The sequence below is a fragment of the Leucopleurus acutus genome (assembly GCF_964270905.1).
Source record: "Leucopleurus acutus genome assembly, chromosome: 11".
In the NCBI taxonomy this organism is placed as follows: domain Eukaryota; kingdom Metazoa; phylum Chordata; class Mammalia; order Artiodactyla; family Delphinidae; genus Leucopleurus; species Leucopleurus acutus.
The window spans coordinates 76,356,999-76,371,627 of NC_139152.1; the positions used below are offsets into that span (position 1 = coordinate 76,356,999).

Below are 14,629 nucleotides of genomic sequence, written 5' to 3' on the forward strand. Positions count from 1 at the left end.
AAATTCCTAAGATCTCTGTCATCACCATAAATGTCTATTGTCAAATGAATGTTCTTTTTCACATATATTATAAATAAATAATATCTTTCCTCTAAAAAAGGAAGTGAGGTACCAACAAGAATTCATTTATAAGAAAATATGTATTGGAAAGTAGAGGAAAATAAATCTTTGAATTTTGCCAGGAGATAAATTTGAAATGGAAAACGTCTGTGAGAATGACATTTGAAGTTCATCAGATTTTTATTTCTTACCCCTGGAAGTATACCTACTCTTGTTTTCTTTCTCTCTGGCCCTAGACAAGCTTTGGTTTTGTGAACAGTCTTTTCCACATCTTCAAGGACTATGTCGACACTTCTGAGACTTTACCATCGTTGGATTTCATTTCTGTGCTCACAAAGGTAAAATCCGTATGGGAGATCTCAGCTTCTATGTGATAAATTCACCTGCCTCTCAGGATAGTTGTTTATATCTCCTTAATCGTTGTTATTGTTGTTCCTGGGAAGGTTCCACCTGCACCCTCCCACAAGGGAACTATCCCTTTCCCTACCAATCAACATTTTCAGAAATAACTTGCAGAATCTGTTTCTCCATTGTCATCTCTCCTGTGTGGGTTTTATTAAGACAAAAATCTGCATGCATGGAAAAGCCCTTTTCAAGTCTGGTTTTCAAATGACTTCAATTTAAAGCTGTATTCATGGCAGTAGTTTGTGTAGGCTAATTACATGGTTCAGTTGTTCTTCTAACAAAAGTGCCAGGCTCTCTGAAAGGAACAAAATAAACCTTCAAATCCATTAACACCCTTAATAAGACTTCTGTGTATGAAAGGAGGAGAAAAGAGGAAAACTTGTACCCATGGTCTGATAAATGCTATTTTTTTTCTTAAGTAGGTATTTGAACCTCTTCCCCTACTTTGAGCTTTTTAATTCAGTCCCTGTCTATGCTCATTTAGCAAGATTTAAATTGTTGCAATCTACTTAAAGAAACATAGATTGAGGTTTATTGAGCACTTACTAAGTACTTACGTGTGGGACTGATACCCTGTGCACAGTAATGTGCAGAATTAGACACACCCCCTGCTTTGGGGGAGTTTTCAGTCTAGTGGGGAAGAAATTAATCCAATGATGACACTAATGATTATATAATCAAATTGAGATCAATGCTGGGGAAAAAAGGAACATAGATATTATGAAGGAAACCTTCTAGGTTGGGGCAGATGGTGAGGTAGTTACAAACAGGAAATTCTTCCTGGGGCGATGATGCTTGAGGTGAGATATGAAGAAGGACAGTTTAACAAGGCAAAACAAGCAAAAATTAGGTATAAAGTGGGGAGATCTTTCAGTGACCTTCGAAAGCAGATTAGAATAAGAAAAGCTTTGAAAAACAAGAGAAAGAATGTAAAATGTTGGGAATTACCTAAAATCTCACACTCTCTCAATTCCTTTAGAGTCAGAAATTATCTTTTTTTTAGGACCATCACATGCTACACATTTTTTGTTTTTGTTAGACAAAGCGGCAGAGCCCTTAGTAAGTTACATAATGGACATGAATATTTGGATGTGTATTGGTTCAAGGTCTGAAGTCCCCTTGGTTTTCTTGATAATTTCTTTACTCCATCAAAGGCTAGGACAACTGGCGGGCTTTGCTCCACTTGGCTCTATCCATCTCCTTGGATCAGTGCACTAGCCTGGTCATTCTCTTCTCATGGTAATGGGTGGAAGCACAAGAGAGCATAAACACCCATTATATTGGGTGTTTCATTTTGTGGCTCTTGCTTGGGACATAGAAGCTGGTGGCAAACATATCCGGGAATACTCATCTAAAGGCTGACATCTTGCTTGGGACATTAGCACCAAGACCTGGCGTCCTAGAATTTATTTTTAATGTAGTTTTTAGTAAATAGTCTGGAGAAATATCAACTTCTCATCAAAACACGTAAGTTGTCTTAGTCTGCTCAGGCGGCTATAATGAAGTGCCACAGACTGTGTAGCTTATAAGCAACAGAAATCAATTTCTCACAGTTCTGGAGGGTGGAAGTCTGAGATCAGGGTAGTGCACAGGTCATGTGAGGGCCCTCTTCCAGTCAAAGACCTCTTACTGTATCCTTTGCATAGCAGAAGGGGCTAGACAGCTGCCTGGAGCCTATTTTATAAGGGCATTAATCTCATTTATGGGGGCTCCACCTTTATGACCTAATCATCTCCTAAAGGGCCCACCTCCTAATACTGTCACATTGGGGGTTAGGATTCAACATGTGAATTTGAGGGGAACACACATATTCAGACTGTAGCATAAGTGCACTTACAGACTACTACAGCATAGACTCTTTGCTGAAAGTCAATAATAATACCCACATATGAATGCTTCCTGTTACATTACAGATGTGTAAAGATGGGCTATAAAAGTGTTTCCTAAATTTAAAAAGGCCTACATGAGTCAAGTTAATTTCAGTTATACCACAGGAACAAACTCCAAATCTCAGTGGCTTGGTTTCATATCTCACCTATGCTCTGCTCCTACTTTGTCCTCGCTCTGGGACCACTGCTGAGGGAGCACCCACCACCTGGAATGTTACCAGTCTCAAGTGCAAAGACGTAAGAGACTGAGGCAGAGCTCTTACTGACTCTTCAAGTTTCTGGCATGTCTGTTCACATTTCATCGGCCTAAGAAAGTCACATGGCCAAGCGTACCCTCGGTGGAGTGGGCCTATATATTCCTCCCCAGGAAAGGGAACTAGATGAGCAGTGATAACAGTCTACCACGGTGTCTCACAAGAAGCTCACCAGTGGAAGATTGGGATGTTTGTTATCTACACAAAAGCCATCTGAGAAGTCGCTGAGAAGGAAGCTGAGGCTTGGAGAAGTTAAATCACTTGGCCAAGTTCACATAGCCAGTGGGTTGTAGAGCTGCATTTCTAAGCCTGACTGTTTATGGTCTTCACAGCAGGCTCCTCATAATGGCCTTTCTCAAGCATCTCAAGGTGACCTGTGAGAAGACCTGTTTATTTCCAAGCCCCCAGCTATCACCAACCCCCCAGGAAAAAATTAATTCACATTATCAGCTTTCAAATTACTTCTTCTTGAAGGCAAAACTTGACATTTCCCCCCATAGCGTTTTGTCTTCTGAGGTCCTATAGCAAAATATTTTTCTAGGTTTTTGTTATTTCTGCCTTTACTACTGTCACTTCCTTTACTGGCCTGTTAGGCTTGGTCTGCTGTCTCTACTCACTGCAGTTATAATGTTACAGCAAGTGTGTCTTCCTTCTCCCATTCACCACATTATGACACTATTGGAAATTCCCTAATGGGACTCATTATACTAATTAATAAACCTATCAAGGAGCACGTAGGCTTAGCAACGTGGTAGGCACTATGGATTCCTAAAGAGAGTGTCTGCCAGTAAGGAGCCAGAAACATTGGTGAGGAGAAAAGAATAACTGTCATTCCCGAGACAGACACTTAACTGAGATGTGCCCAGTTTGACCCTTATACATATGAATGTATACATACGAATTGGCCACTTGCCTCATTTTAAAATAAGTTTGATATGGCTTACGAATGTGTAGTCATTATAGCAAGTTTAAGGCATTACGTAAGCATAATGAAGAAGGAACACAAGTGTTAGATTGGGTAAGACAAGCATATAAAACGCACGCTACGAAACTACATTTAGTAGAGGTGCCCCAAATTTGATTCTCTATTTTTAGAAGCTGGAAGGAGAATTCAGTATGTGGATATTTTTGAGGAAGATTTCGTGAAAGGTCAGATGTTGTCACTTTAATCACTTACTACGAACACAAGCTTGACATCAACAACATGAGCAGTGAAACCAAAGGAGGTGTTTGTTATCAGGTTCCATGCAGTGTGGTGTGTAGGCCTCAACAAAGCATAAGTGCAAGGGTGAATTAAATCAATATGTCCTAAATAGAATTTTCTTTATGGGCAAAAAAAAAAAAAGGCAACTTATTGAGGAGTTAACTGTTTATTATGGGGATATCGGGGGTTTTTTAAACAATGTTTATTTTGAAGATTACCTGTTACTATCCATGCAGTCATAGCTCCTACTTGATAATGGTGCCTCCTCCACTTTCCCTGTTCTAGTTGCTGATAAAAGTGAAGAGAAAGAGAAAGTCTGTCTGTGCTCTCTTTGCTTCCAATCATTCTCCTTCTGTCCTTCTCCTCTTGCAGTATTTCCAAGGAAGCCTGTGTCAGAGCCACCAGACCTACTGCCTGAATTACTCAGCTGCTGTCTTTTATCTTGAGAGTCTGAGGCAGAGAGGGGACTTCGGAATTTATTTAAAAGTAAAGTACCAGGTTCTTTTCTTTTATATTTTTCCTGAGACTCTTTGGATATAACAGGTACTAGGGATTATTAGACCCAAATTAAATGGGAAAGAAGGAAAATAAATGTTCAACCATACATTTTAACTACAAACCTGCTTTCCTTATAAAGACATCATCCTCTGCATACTTAGGATTTTAAATGGTGCACTTCTGGAAACACTGATCATCTAATGTCCCTCCTGAGATTTTGGCTGGAGCTTTACAGTGCTTTATTTGTTCATTGGTTTGTTTTTGGAAGGAATTGGTGAGAAAACTAGAGTAGGAACTGAGGCTTTGTTTGTTACTAGAGGTTTGGCTCTTGCAGGATTTGGCCCCAGCAAGGTCCTGTTGCACAAAAGCTGGGCGCACCATTTACCTTGTATTCTGTGTGAATGGTGCTTCCTGGAGGACGTCAGAGCGCACAGTGTGAACACTGCCCCTGAAGTCCAGCATGGTGGCTACGGGTCCCAAAGTGTTATTAGAACAAGGAATCTCTGCTAGGGACCTTCAGTGTTTGCTAATAAGCAAAACAGAAAAGAATTTTCCTTGCCTTCCCTACTTCCTTTAACCCCTTTTTGACATGTCTTTAGTCTGAACCGTACCTTTCAGCCTTTCAGTATTATGCCAGAGCCCTTTTCATGACCCAAGAAAATGGTCCAAGCCTTTACAGAAAACCAGCTCTTCCCTGCAGCTGCAGGAAGCACCTGCCAGAGCATCACCTCAGAGCTGTGGGAGGAATGGCCACCACACACAGTTTCCAACAGCTTTGCTGTGAATTGGTACATCTTTGCCATGGCCAGGATGTGCCAGGAAACCTGGGCGTGCCACGAATGATCTTGGAAAGAGACTTGGCTCTATTTTTGTAGCTTCATCCTTTCAATGTTTTCTTTGCTACTCAAACCAAAACCTGAAAGCTCATTAGATTTCCAGGGTATGAATAATCTTGTTGCAAAAGTTTTCCCTGGAAGCTTATGGATGAGACCCTCGCCAAGCCCCCAAACTAGGGAGACTCCAGATTCATTCCTCTCCCTTCCATGCTAGGGCAGAGAATAATTTAACAAGGCTCAGACATTGTTTTCAAGTAACTGGAAAATCCTGTAACAACTGTGACACAGAAGTTTATATATAAAATATATACAGCATCCAAAGATATTTAGGGAAAGGATGCACTGTTGTAATGATGACATATGAAACTTTTATAATGCATAATTTTTTGCCAAGTACTTTCTCAAACAACTCTTTTTTTTAATAAATTTATTTTATTTATTTATTTTTGGCTGTGTTAGGTTTGCGTTGCTGTGTGCAGACTTTCTCTAGTTGCAGCGAACAGGGGCTACTCTTCATTGCAGTGTGCGTGCTTCTCATTGTGGTGGCTTCTCTTATTGCAGAGCACGGCTCTAGGTGCACGGGCTTCAGTAGTTGTGGCACGAGGGTTCAGTAGTTGTGGCTCACGGGCTCTAGAGAGCAGTCTCAGTAGTTGTGGCACACAGGCTTAGTTGCTCCGTGGCATGTGGAATCTTCCTGGACCAGGGCTCAAACCCATGTCCCCTGCATTGGCAGGCAGATTCTTAACCACCACTCTCCAGGGAAGTCCCAATACCATACTGTTTAATGACTGTAGCTTTGTAGTATAGTCTGAAGTCAGGGAGTCTGGTTCCTCCAGCTCCATTTTCCTTTCTCAAGATTGCTTTGGCTATTAGGGGTCTTTTGTGTTTCCATACAAATTAATTTTTTTTCTAGTTCTGTGAAAAATACCATTGGTAATTTGTTAGGGATTGCATTGAATCTGTAGATTGCCTTGGGTAGTACAGTCATTTTGACAATATTGATTCTTCCAGTCCAAGAACACAGTATATCTTTCCATCTGTTTATGTCATCTTTGATTTCTTTCATCAGCATCTTATAGTTTTTGGAGTACAGGCCTTTTGCCTCCTTAGGTAGGTTTATTCCTAGGTATTTTATTCATTTTGTTGCAATGGTAAATGAGAGTGTTTCCTTAATTTTTCTTTCAGATTTTTCATCATTTGTGTATAGGAATGCAAGAGATATCTGTGCATTAATTTTGTATCCTGCAACTTTACCAAATTCATTGATGAGCTCTGGTATTTTTCTGGTCGCGTCTTTAGGATTTTCTATGTATAGTATCCTGTCATCTGCAAACAGTGACAGTTTTACTTCTTTTCCAATTTGTATTCCTTTTATTTCTTTTTCTTCGCTGATTGCCATGGCTAGGATTTCCAAAACTATGTTGAATAATAGAGGTAAAGTGGACATCCTTGTCTTGTTTCTGATCTTAGAGGAAATGCTTTCAGTTTTTCACCATTGAGAACGATGTTGGCTGTGGGTTTGTCATACATGGCCTTTATTATGTTGAAGTAGGTTCCCTCTATGCCCACTTTCTGGAGAGTTTTTATCGTAAATGGGAGTTGAATTTTATCGAAAGCTTTTTCTGCAACTATTGAGATGATCATAAAGTTTTTATTTAACAATTTGTTAATGCGGTGTGTCACACTGATTGATTTGCAGATGTTAAAAAATCCTTGCAGCCCTGGGATAAATCCCACTTGACCATGATGTATGATTCTTTTAATGTATTGTTAGACTTGATTTCCTAGTATTTTGTTGAGGATTTTCATGTCTATGTTCATTAGTGATATTGGCCTGTAATTTTCTTTTTTTGTGATATCTTTGTCTGGTTTTGGTGTCAGAGTGATGGTACCTTCATAGAATGAGTTTGGGAGTGTTCCTTCCTCTGCAGTTTTTTGGAATAGTTTCAGAAGGATAGGTGTTAACTCTTCTTCAAATGTCTGGTGAGCCATCCCATTTTTAATTTTCTAGTTTCTAGTTGTGCCCTTTTTTCCACTTAGAGAAGTTCCTTTAGCATTTGTTGTAAAACTGGTTTCGTGACGGTGAATTCTTTCTGCTTTTGCTTCTGTGTAAAGGTTTTGATTTCTCTTGTCAGATCTGGACGAGAGCCTTGCTGGGTAGAGTATTCTTGGTTGTAGGTTTTTCCCTTTCATCACTTCGAATATATCATGCCACTCCCTTCTGGCCTTCAGAACTTCTGCTGAAAAATCAGCTGATAGTCTTATGGGGATTCCCTTGTATTTATTTAATATTTTCTCTTTGTCTTTAATTTTTGTCAATTTGATTACTATGTTTCTTGGCGTGTTCCTCCTTGGGTTTATCCTGTAAGGGACTCTGCACTTACTGGACTTGGGTGACTGTTTCCTTTCCAGTGTTAGGGAGGTTTTCAGCTATTATCTCTTCAAATATTTTCTCAGGTCCTTTCTCTCTCTCTCATCCTCTGGGACCCCTATAATGCAGACATTGGTGTGTTTGACGTTGTCCCAGAAGTCTCTTAAATTGTCCTCATTTCTTTTCATTCTTTTTTATTCCATTCTGCGGCAGTGATTCCCTCCACTCTGTCTTCCAGCTCATTGATTCATTCTTCTGCATCACTTATTCTGCTATTGATTCCTTCTGGTGTATTTTTTCATTTCAGTTATTGTATTCTTCAACTCTGTTTGGTTATTTTTTATATTTTCTAACTCTTTGCTAAAAACTTGTAACTTCTCACTTTATATATCCATTCTTTTCCCGAGTTCTTGTATCATCTTTATGGTCATGATACTGAACTCTTTTCTCGGGTAGATTGGCTATCTCCACTTTGCTTAGTTGTTCTTCTGGAGTTTTTATCTTCTTCCTTCGTCTGGAACATATTCCTATGCCAACTCATTGTGTTTAAATTTCTGTTTGTATTTTTGTGTATGTAGTAGCTTAGTTACATTTCTCAGTCTTGGATAAGTGATCCCCTGAAGGGGAAGTCCTATACGTGCCAACAGTACACTCCCCTCTCATCAGTCAAGGGCCAGGGACCAACTGGTCCCAGGTTAGGTTCTGACCTATGTTTGTGGACTTAGTTCTGCAGGCTGCAGGATCGTAGTTTCCTTGCTTCTGGTGTCTGACCCCTGACACTGCTCTAGCCCTTATGCAGGCTTCCTGGTGGGAGGGGCTGGTGGTTGGAGCTGGGTCTTTGTCCTCTGGTGGGCAGGGCTGTGTGAGGGGGTGTGGCTAGAGGTGACTGTGGGCTCAGGATGACTTTAGGCAGCCTGTCTACTGATGGCTGGGGCTGTGTTCCCACCTTGTTGGTTGTTTGGCCTGAGGCGTCCCAGCACTGGAGCTAATAGCCTGTTGGATGGGGCCAGGTCTCAGTGCCAAGGACCCAAAATGTCTGCCTCCAGCCAGAGTTCCCATAGGTCCCCGCTATGTCCACCACCAGCTTTTATGACTCCAGAGAGATCCATGGCCACCCCTGCCTCCCTAGGAGACCCTTCAATACCAGCAGGTAGGTCTGGCCCAGGCTCCTGTGTAGTCACTGCTTTGCCCTGGGACCTGGTGCACATGGGACCTTGTCTGAACCCTCCAAGAGTGGAATCTCTGTTTCCCCCAGTCCTGTGGAGCTTCTGCAATCAAGCCCTACTAGCCTTCAAAGCCATATGTTCTGCTGACGTAGGGCTCAGAGCTCTCACTCCTGTGGGGGAACTCCTCTGATATAATTATTCTCCAATTTGTGGGTTGCCCACCTGGGCAGTATGGGATTTGATTATATCATGAGTGCACCCCTCCTACTGTCTCATGTTTTCTTTTTTATGTCTTTGGATGTAGTATCTTGTTTTGGTAGGTTCCAGTCCTTTTTATCAATGGTTGTTCAGCAGTTAGTTGTGATTTTAGTGTGCTCGTAAGAGCAGGTGAGCTCAGTGTCCTTCTGCTCTGCCATCTTGTCTCCCTCTACTCCTTGGTCAGGTTTATTCCTAAGTACTTTTTTTTTTTTGATGTGATATTAAAAAGGATTTTTTAACTTTCCCTTTCTGATATTTCATGTTAGTGTAAAGAAGTGCAACAGATTTCTGTGTGTTAGTCTTGTATCCTGCTACCTTGCTGAATTTGTTTATCAGTTCTAGTAGTTTTTGTGTGGAGTCTTTAGGGTTTTCTATATATAGTATCATGTCATCTGCCTATAAGGACAGTTTTACCTCTTCCCTTCCAATTCAGATACCTTTTATTTCTTTTTCTTGTCTGGTTGCTGTGACTAGGACTTCCAGTACTATGTTAAATATAAGTGGTAAGAGTGGACATCCTTTTCTTGTTCCAAATTTTAATGAGAAGGTTTTCAGCTTTTCACTGTTGAGTATTATGTTGATTGTGGGTTTGTCATAAATAGCTTTTATTATGTTGAGTTATGTACTTACTTTGGTAAGTGTTTTTATCATGAATACATGTTGATTTTATCAGATGCTTTTTCTGCATCTATTGAGATGATCATGTGGTTTTTGTCTTTTGTTGATGTGGTATATCACATTGATTGATTTACATATGTTGAACCATCCTTGTAACCCTGAGATGAATCCAGCTTGATCATGGTGTATGATATTTTTTATGTGTTGTTGGATTTGGTTTGCTAATATTTTGTTGAGAATTTTTGTATCTGTATTCATCAAGGTATTGGCCTGTAATTTTCTTTTTTGATAGTGTCTTTTTCTGGTTTTGGTATCAGAGTGAGGGTGGCTTCATAGAATGAATCTGGGAGTGTTCCTCCTCTTCAGTCTTTTAGAAGAGTTTGAAAAGGATTGGTATAATTTCTTTGTAGGTTTGGTAGAATTCCCCAGTGAACCCATTTGATCCTAGACTTTTGTTTGCAAGGAGTTTTTTTAATTACAGATTCTATTGCACTTCTAGTGATCAGTCTGTTCAATTTATTTATTTCTTCTTGATTCTGTTTTGGTGGGCTGTATGTTTCTAAAAACTTGTCCATTTCTTCTAGGTTGTGTGATTTGTTGGCATATATTTGTTCATAGTATTCTCTTTTTATTCTCTCTCTTTGGTTTTTTTTTTTTTGTATTTCTGCGGTATCAGTTTTTCCTCTTTCATTTCTTATTTTGTTTATTTAGGTGCTCTCTTTTCTTCTCTTTTTTCCCCCCCTGCATGGCTTTGTGGTCTCACTCATTGATGCCTTCTGTTTGCAGTGCCCTGTCAAAGCCTTGGTAGTACAGAGATAGACAAGGATAGTGAAATGTTTAAAAGCGCAAGTTGTGGAGTGAGAACATCAGACACTCGAAGTCAGACAGAATCACTGACCCACCACTTATGGGCTGTGTAACTTTGGGCAGATTACCCAACCTCTCTGAGTCCAATTTAATGGATTATCCTACTTTTCCTCACTGATTTTGTTTTTAATATTTATTTATTTATTTTTGGCCGCATTGGGTCTTCGTTGCTACGTGCGGGCTTTCTCTAGTTGCGGGAAGCAGGGGCTACTCTTCATTGCAGTGTGTGGGCTTCTCATTCGGTGGCTTCTCTTGTTGCAGAGCATGGGCTCTAGGCATGCAGGCTCAGTAGTTGTGGCTCATGGGCTCTAGAGCACAGGCTCAGTAGTTGTGGTGCACGGGCTTAGTTGCTCTGTGGCATGTGGGATCTTCCCAGACCAGGGCTCGAACCCGTGTCCCCTGCATTGGCAGGCAGATTCTTAACCACTGTACGACCAGGGAAGTCCCGTCTTTTTTCTTCTTGATGAGCCTGGTCAGAGGTTTGTCGATTTTGTTTACCCTTTCAAAAAAATCAGCTCTTGATTTTATTGATTTGTTTCTATTGTTTTTTTGATTTCTATTTTACTTACTTCCTCTCTGATCTTTATTATTTCCTTCTTTCTGCTGACTTTAGGCTTTGTTTGTTCTTCTTTTTCTAATTCTTTTAGGTGGTAAGTTAGGTCATTTGAGATTTATTTTATTTTTTGAAGAAGGCCTGTATCACTATGAACTTCCCTCATGGGACTGCTTTTGCTGCATCCCAGAGATTTTGTATGGTTGTGTTTTCATTGTCATTTGTCTCAAGATATTTTTTAATTTCCTCTTTGATTTCATTGTTGATCCATTGGTTTTTTAGTAGCCTGTTGTTTAGTCTCCATGTAATCATTTTTTTTCTCGTTTCTCTTTCTGTGGTTGATTTCTGGTTTCATGCTGTTGTGGTCAGAAAAGATGCTTGAAATAATTTCTGTCCTCTTACATATAGTCAGGCTTGCTTTGTGTCCTAGTATGTTTCCTATTACTTGTTTTCTCTATTTAGGAGCTCCTATATTGGGTGCATATATGTTAACAAGTGTAATATACTCTTTTTGTATTGATTTCTTTTTTTTTTTTTTTTTGGCGCGGGCCTCTCACTGTTGGGGCCTCTCCCATTGCTGAGCACAGGCTCCGGACGCGCAAGCCCAGCGACCATGGCCCATGGGCCCAGCCGCTCCGCGGCATGTGGGATCCTCCCGGGCCAGGGCACGAACCCGTGTCCCCTGCATCGGCAGACGGACTCTCAACGACTGTGCCACCAGGGAAGCCCTGTATTGATTCTTTTATCATTTTATAGTGTCCTTCTTTATCTTTCTTTATGACCTTTGTTTTAGTCTATTTTGTCTCATACAAGTACTGCTACTCCCACTTTCTTGTCATTTCCATTTTCATAAAACACCTTTTTCCATCTCCTCACTTTCAATCTGTGTATCCTTCGCCCTAAAGTGGGTCTCTTGTAGGCAGCATATTGTAGGCTCTTGTTTTATTATCTAATCTGCCACTCTATGTGTTTAGATTGGAACATTTTGTCCATTGACACTTAAGGTAATTGTTGATAGATATGTATTTATTGCCATTTTAAACCTTATTTTTCAGTTGATTTTGTATTTCCTCTTTGTTCCTTTGTTTTTCTTTTTGTTTTTCCTCTTGTGGTTTGATGATTTTTGTGTTATGCTTGAGTTCTTTTGTTTTTGGTTTTTCTGAATCTGTTGTATGTTTTTGATTTTTTGTTGCCCTGTTTTACAAGTATGTTAACCCATTACTATATCTACTTGTATTAGATTCATAGTCATATAGGTTCAACCATATTCTGAAAAAAAGTCTTCTAAAAAAGTCTACATTTTCTTACCCCTCCCCCCACATTTTATGATTTTGATGTCCTCTTTTATATCTTCATGTTTATCACTTTGCTCTTTATTGTAGTTATCATTGCTTTCACACACACACAAAATAATTGTATCTATATACTGGCTTATTTAAGTGATTTATTTTCCAATTGTGACTTTCTTATTCCTATAGATTCTTCTTTTCTATTTAGAAAAGACGTTTCAATATTTCTTTTAGGATAGTTTAGTATTGCTGTGTTCTTTTAGTTTTTGTTTCTTTTTGTTTTGTTAGTTTTGTTTGAGAAATTCTTTATATCTCCTTCTATTCCAAATGATAATCTTGCTGGGTAGAATATCCTAGGTTGCAGGTTTTCCCCTTTCTGGACATTGAACATATCTTTCCACTCCCCTCTGGCCTACAACATTTTCTGTAGAGCAATCAGCTGAATGCCTTATGCGGGTTCCCTTTTAACTAACTCTGTTTTTCTCTTTAGAATCCTCTCTTTAACTTTTGCTATTTTAATTTTAATACATCTTCGTAGAAGTCTGTTTGTGTTCATCTTGTTTGGGACTTTCCTGTACTTGGATATCTGTTTCCTTCTTTAGTTTGGGAATTTTTCAGCCACAATTTCTTCAAATACATTTTTGATTCCCTTTTCTCTTCTCCTTCTGGGATCCCTATTATGTGTAGATTGGCTTGCTTTATATTATCCCATAAGTCTTGTATATAGCTTTCATTCTTTTACATTTGTCCTTTTGTCTGCTGTTCTGATTGCATGATTTCCATTATTCTAATTTCTAGATCACTTATTTGTTTCTCTGCATTGTTTAGTTTGCTATTTATTGCCTTTAGCTTGGCTTTTGTTTCTGCAAATGAGTTTTCTAATTTTAATTGGCTCCTCTTTATAGTTTCTAGTTCCTTGTTACAGTAATCCTCATTCCTCTCAATAGCCTTTCTTAATTTCTACAGTTTTCTTTTTATTACCTCCTTTTTGAACTTGGGATCTAGTATTATAGACTGGTCTGTTTCATTGTTTGTTGGTCTTTCAGGGGATATCTCATGTTCTATAAATTGTGAGTGATTCCTCTGCTTTTTTTTTTAATTTAATTTTTTATCCAGCAGATTCTTATTAGTTATACATTTTATACATATTGGTGTATATATATCAATCCCAGTCGCCCAATTCAGCACACCACCACCACCACCCACACATTCCCCCCTTGGTGTCCATACATTTGTTCTGTACATCTTTGTCTTGGTCTCTGCCCCGCAGCCCGGTACATCTGTACCATTTTTCTAGGTTCCACATATATCCGTTAATATACATTATTTGTTTTTCTCTTTCTGATGTACTTCACTCTGTATGACAGTCTCTACATCCATCCACATCTCTACAAATGACTCAGTTCTGTTCCTTTTTATGACTTGAGTAATATTCCATTGTATATATGTACCACATCTTCTTTATCCATTCATCTGTCGATGGGCATTTGGGTTGCTTCCATGTCCTGGCGATTGTAAATAGTGCTGAAATGAAGATTGGGGTGCATGTCTTTTTGAATTATGGTTTTCTCTGAGTATATGCCCAGTAGTGGGATTGCTATATCATATGGTAATTGTATTTTTCGATTTTAAGGAACCTCCATACTGTTCTCCATAGTGCCTGTATCAATTTACATTCCCACCAGCAGTACAAGAAGGTTCCCTTTTCTCCACACCCTCTCCAGCATCTGTTGTTTGTAGATTTTCTGATGATGCCCATTCTAACTGGTGTGAGGTGATACCGCATAGTAGTTTTGATTTGCATTTCTCTAATAATTAGTGATGTTGAGCAGCTTTTCATGTGCTTCTTGGCCATCTGTATGTCTTCTTTGGAGAAATGTCTATTTAGGTCTTTTGTCCATTTTTGGATTGGATTGTTTGTTTTTTTTAATACTGAGCTGCATGAGCTGTTTATATATTTTGGAGATTAATCCTTTGTCCATTGATTCATTTGTAAATATTTTCTCCCATTCTGAGGGTTGTCTTTTCGTCTTGTTTGTAGTTTCCTTTGCTTTGCAAAAGCTTTTAAGTTTCATTAGGTCCCATTTGTTTATTTTTGGTTTTATTTCCATTACTCTAAGAGGTGTATCAAAAAAGATATTGCTGTGATTTATGTCAAAGAATGTTCTTCCTATGTTTTCCTCTAAGAGTTTTATAGTGTTTGGTCTTACATTTAGGTCTCTAATCCATTTTGAGCTTACTTTGTGTATGGTGTTGGGGAGTGTTCTAATTTCATTCTTTTACATGTAGCTCTCCAGGTTTCCCAGCACCACTTATTGAAGAGGCTGTCTTTTCTCCATTGGATATTCTTGCTTCTTTATC

General features: G+C 39.2%; 1 protein-coding gene across 1 annotated transcript in view; it reads left to right on the top strand.

Moving 5' to 3' along the window:
• PLEKHG7 (pleckstrin homology and RhoGEF domain containing G7) overlaps positions 1 to 14,629 on the top strand; it is a gene marked incomplete at both ends in the record, with an annotated part of 88,964 nt that overhangs the window by 27,126 nt on the left and 47,209 nt on the right. The window contains 2 exon segments of the mRNA XM_082850458.1: positions 297 to 398; positions 4,185 to 4,298. Of these exon segments, the coding sequence (XP_082706584.1) occupies positions 297 to 398; positions 4,185 to 4,298 (216 nt within the window).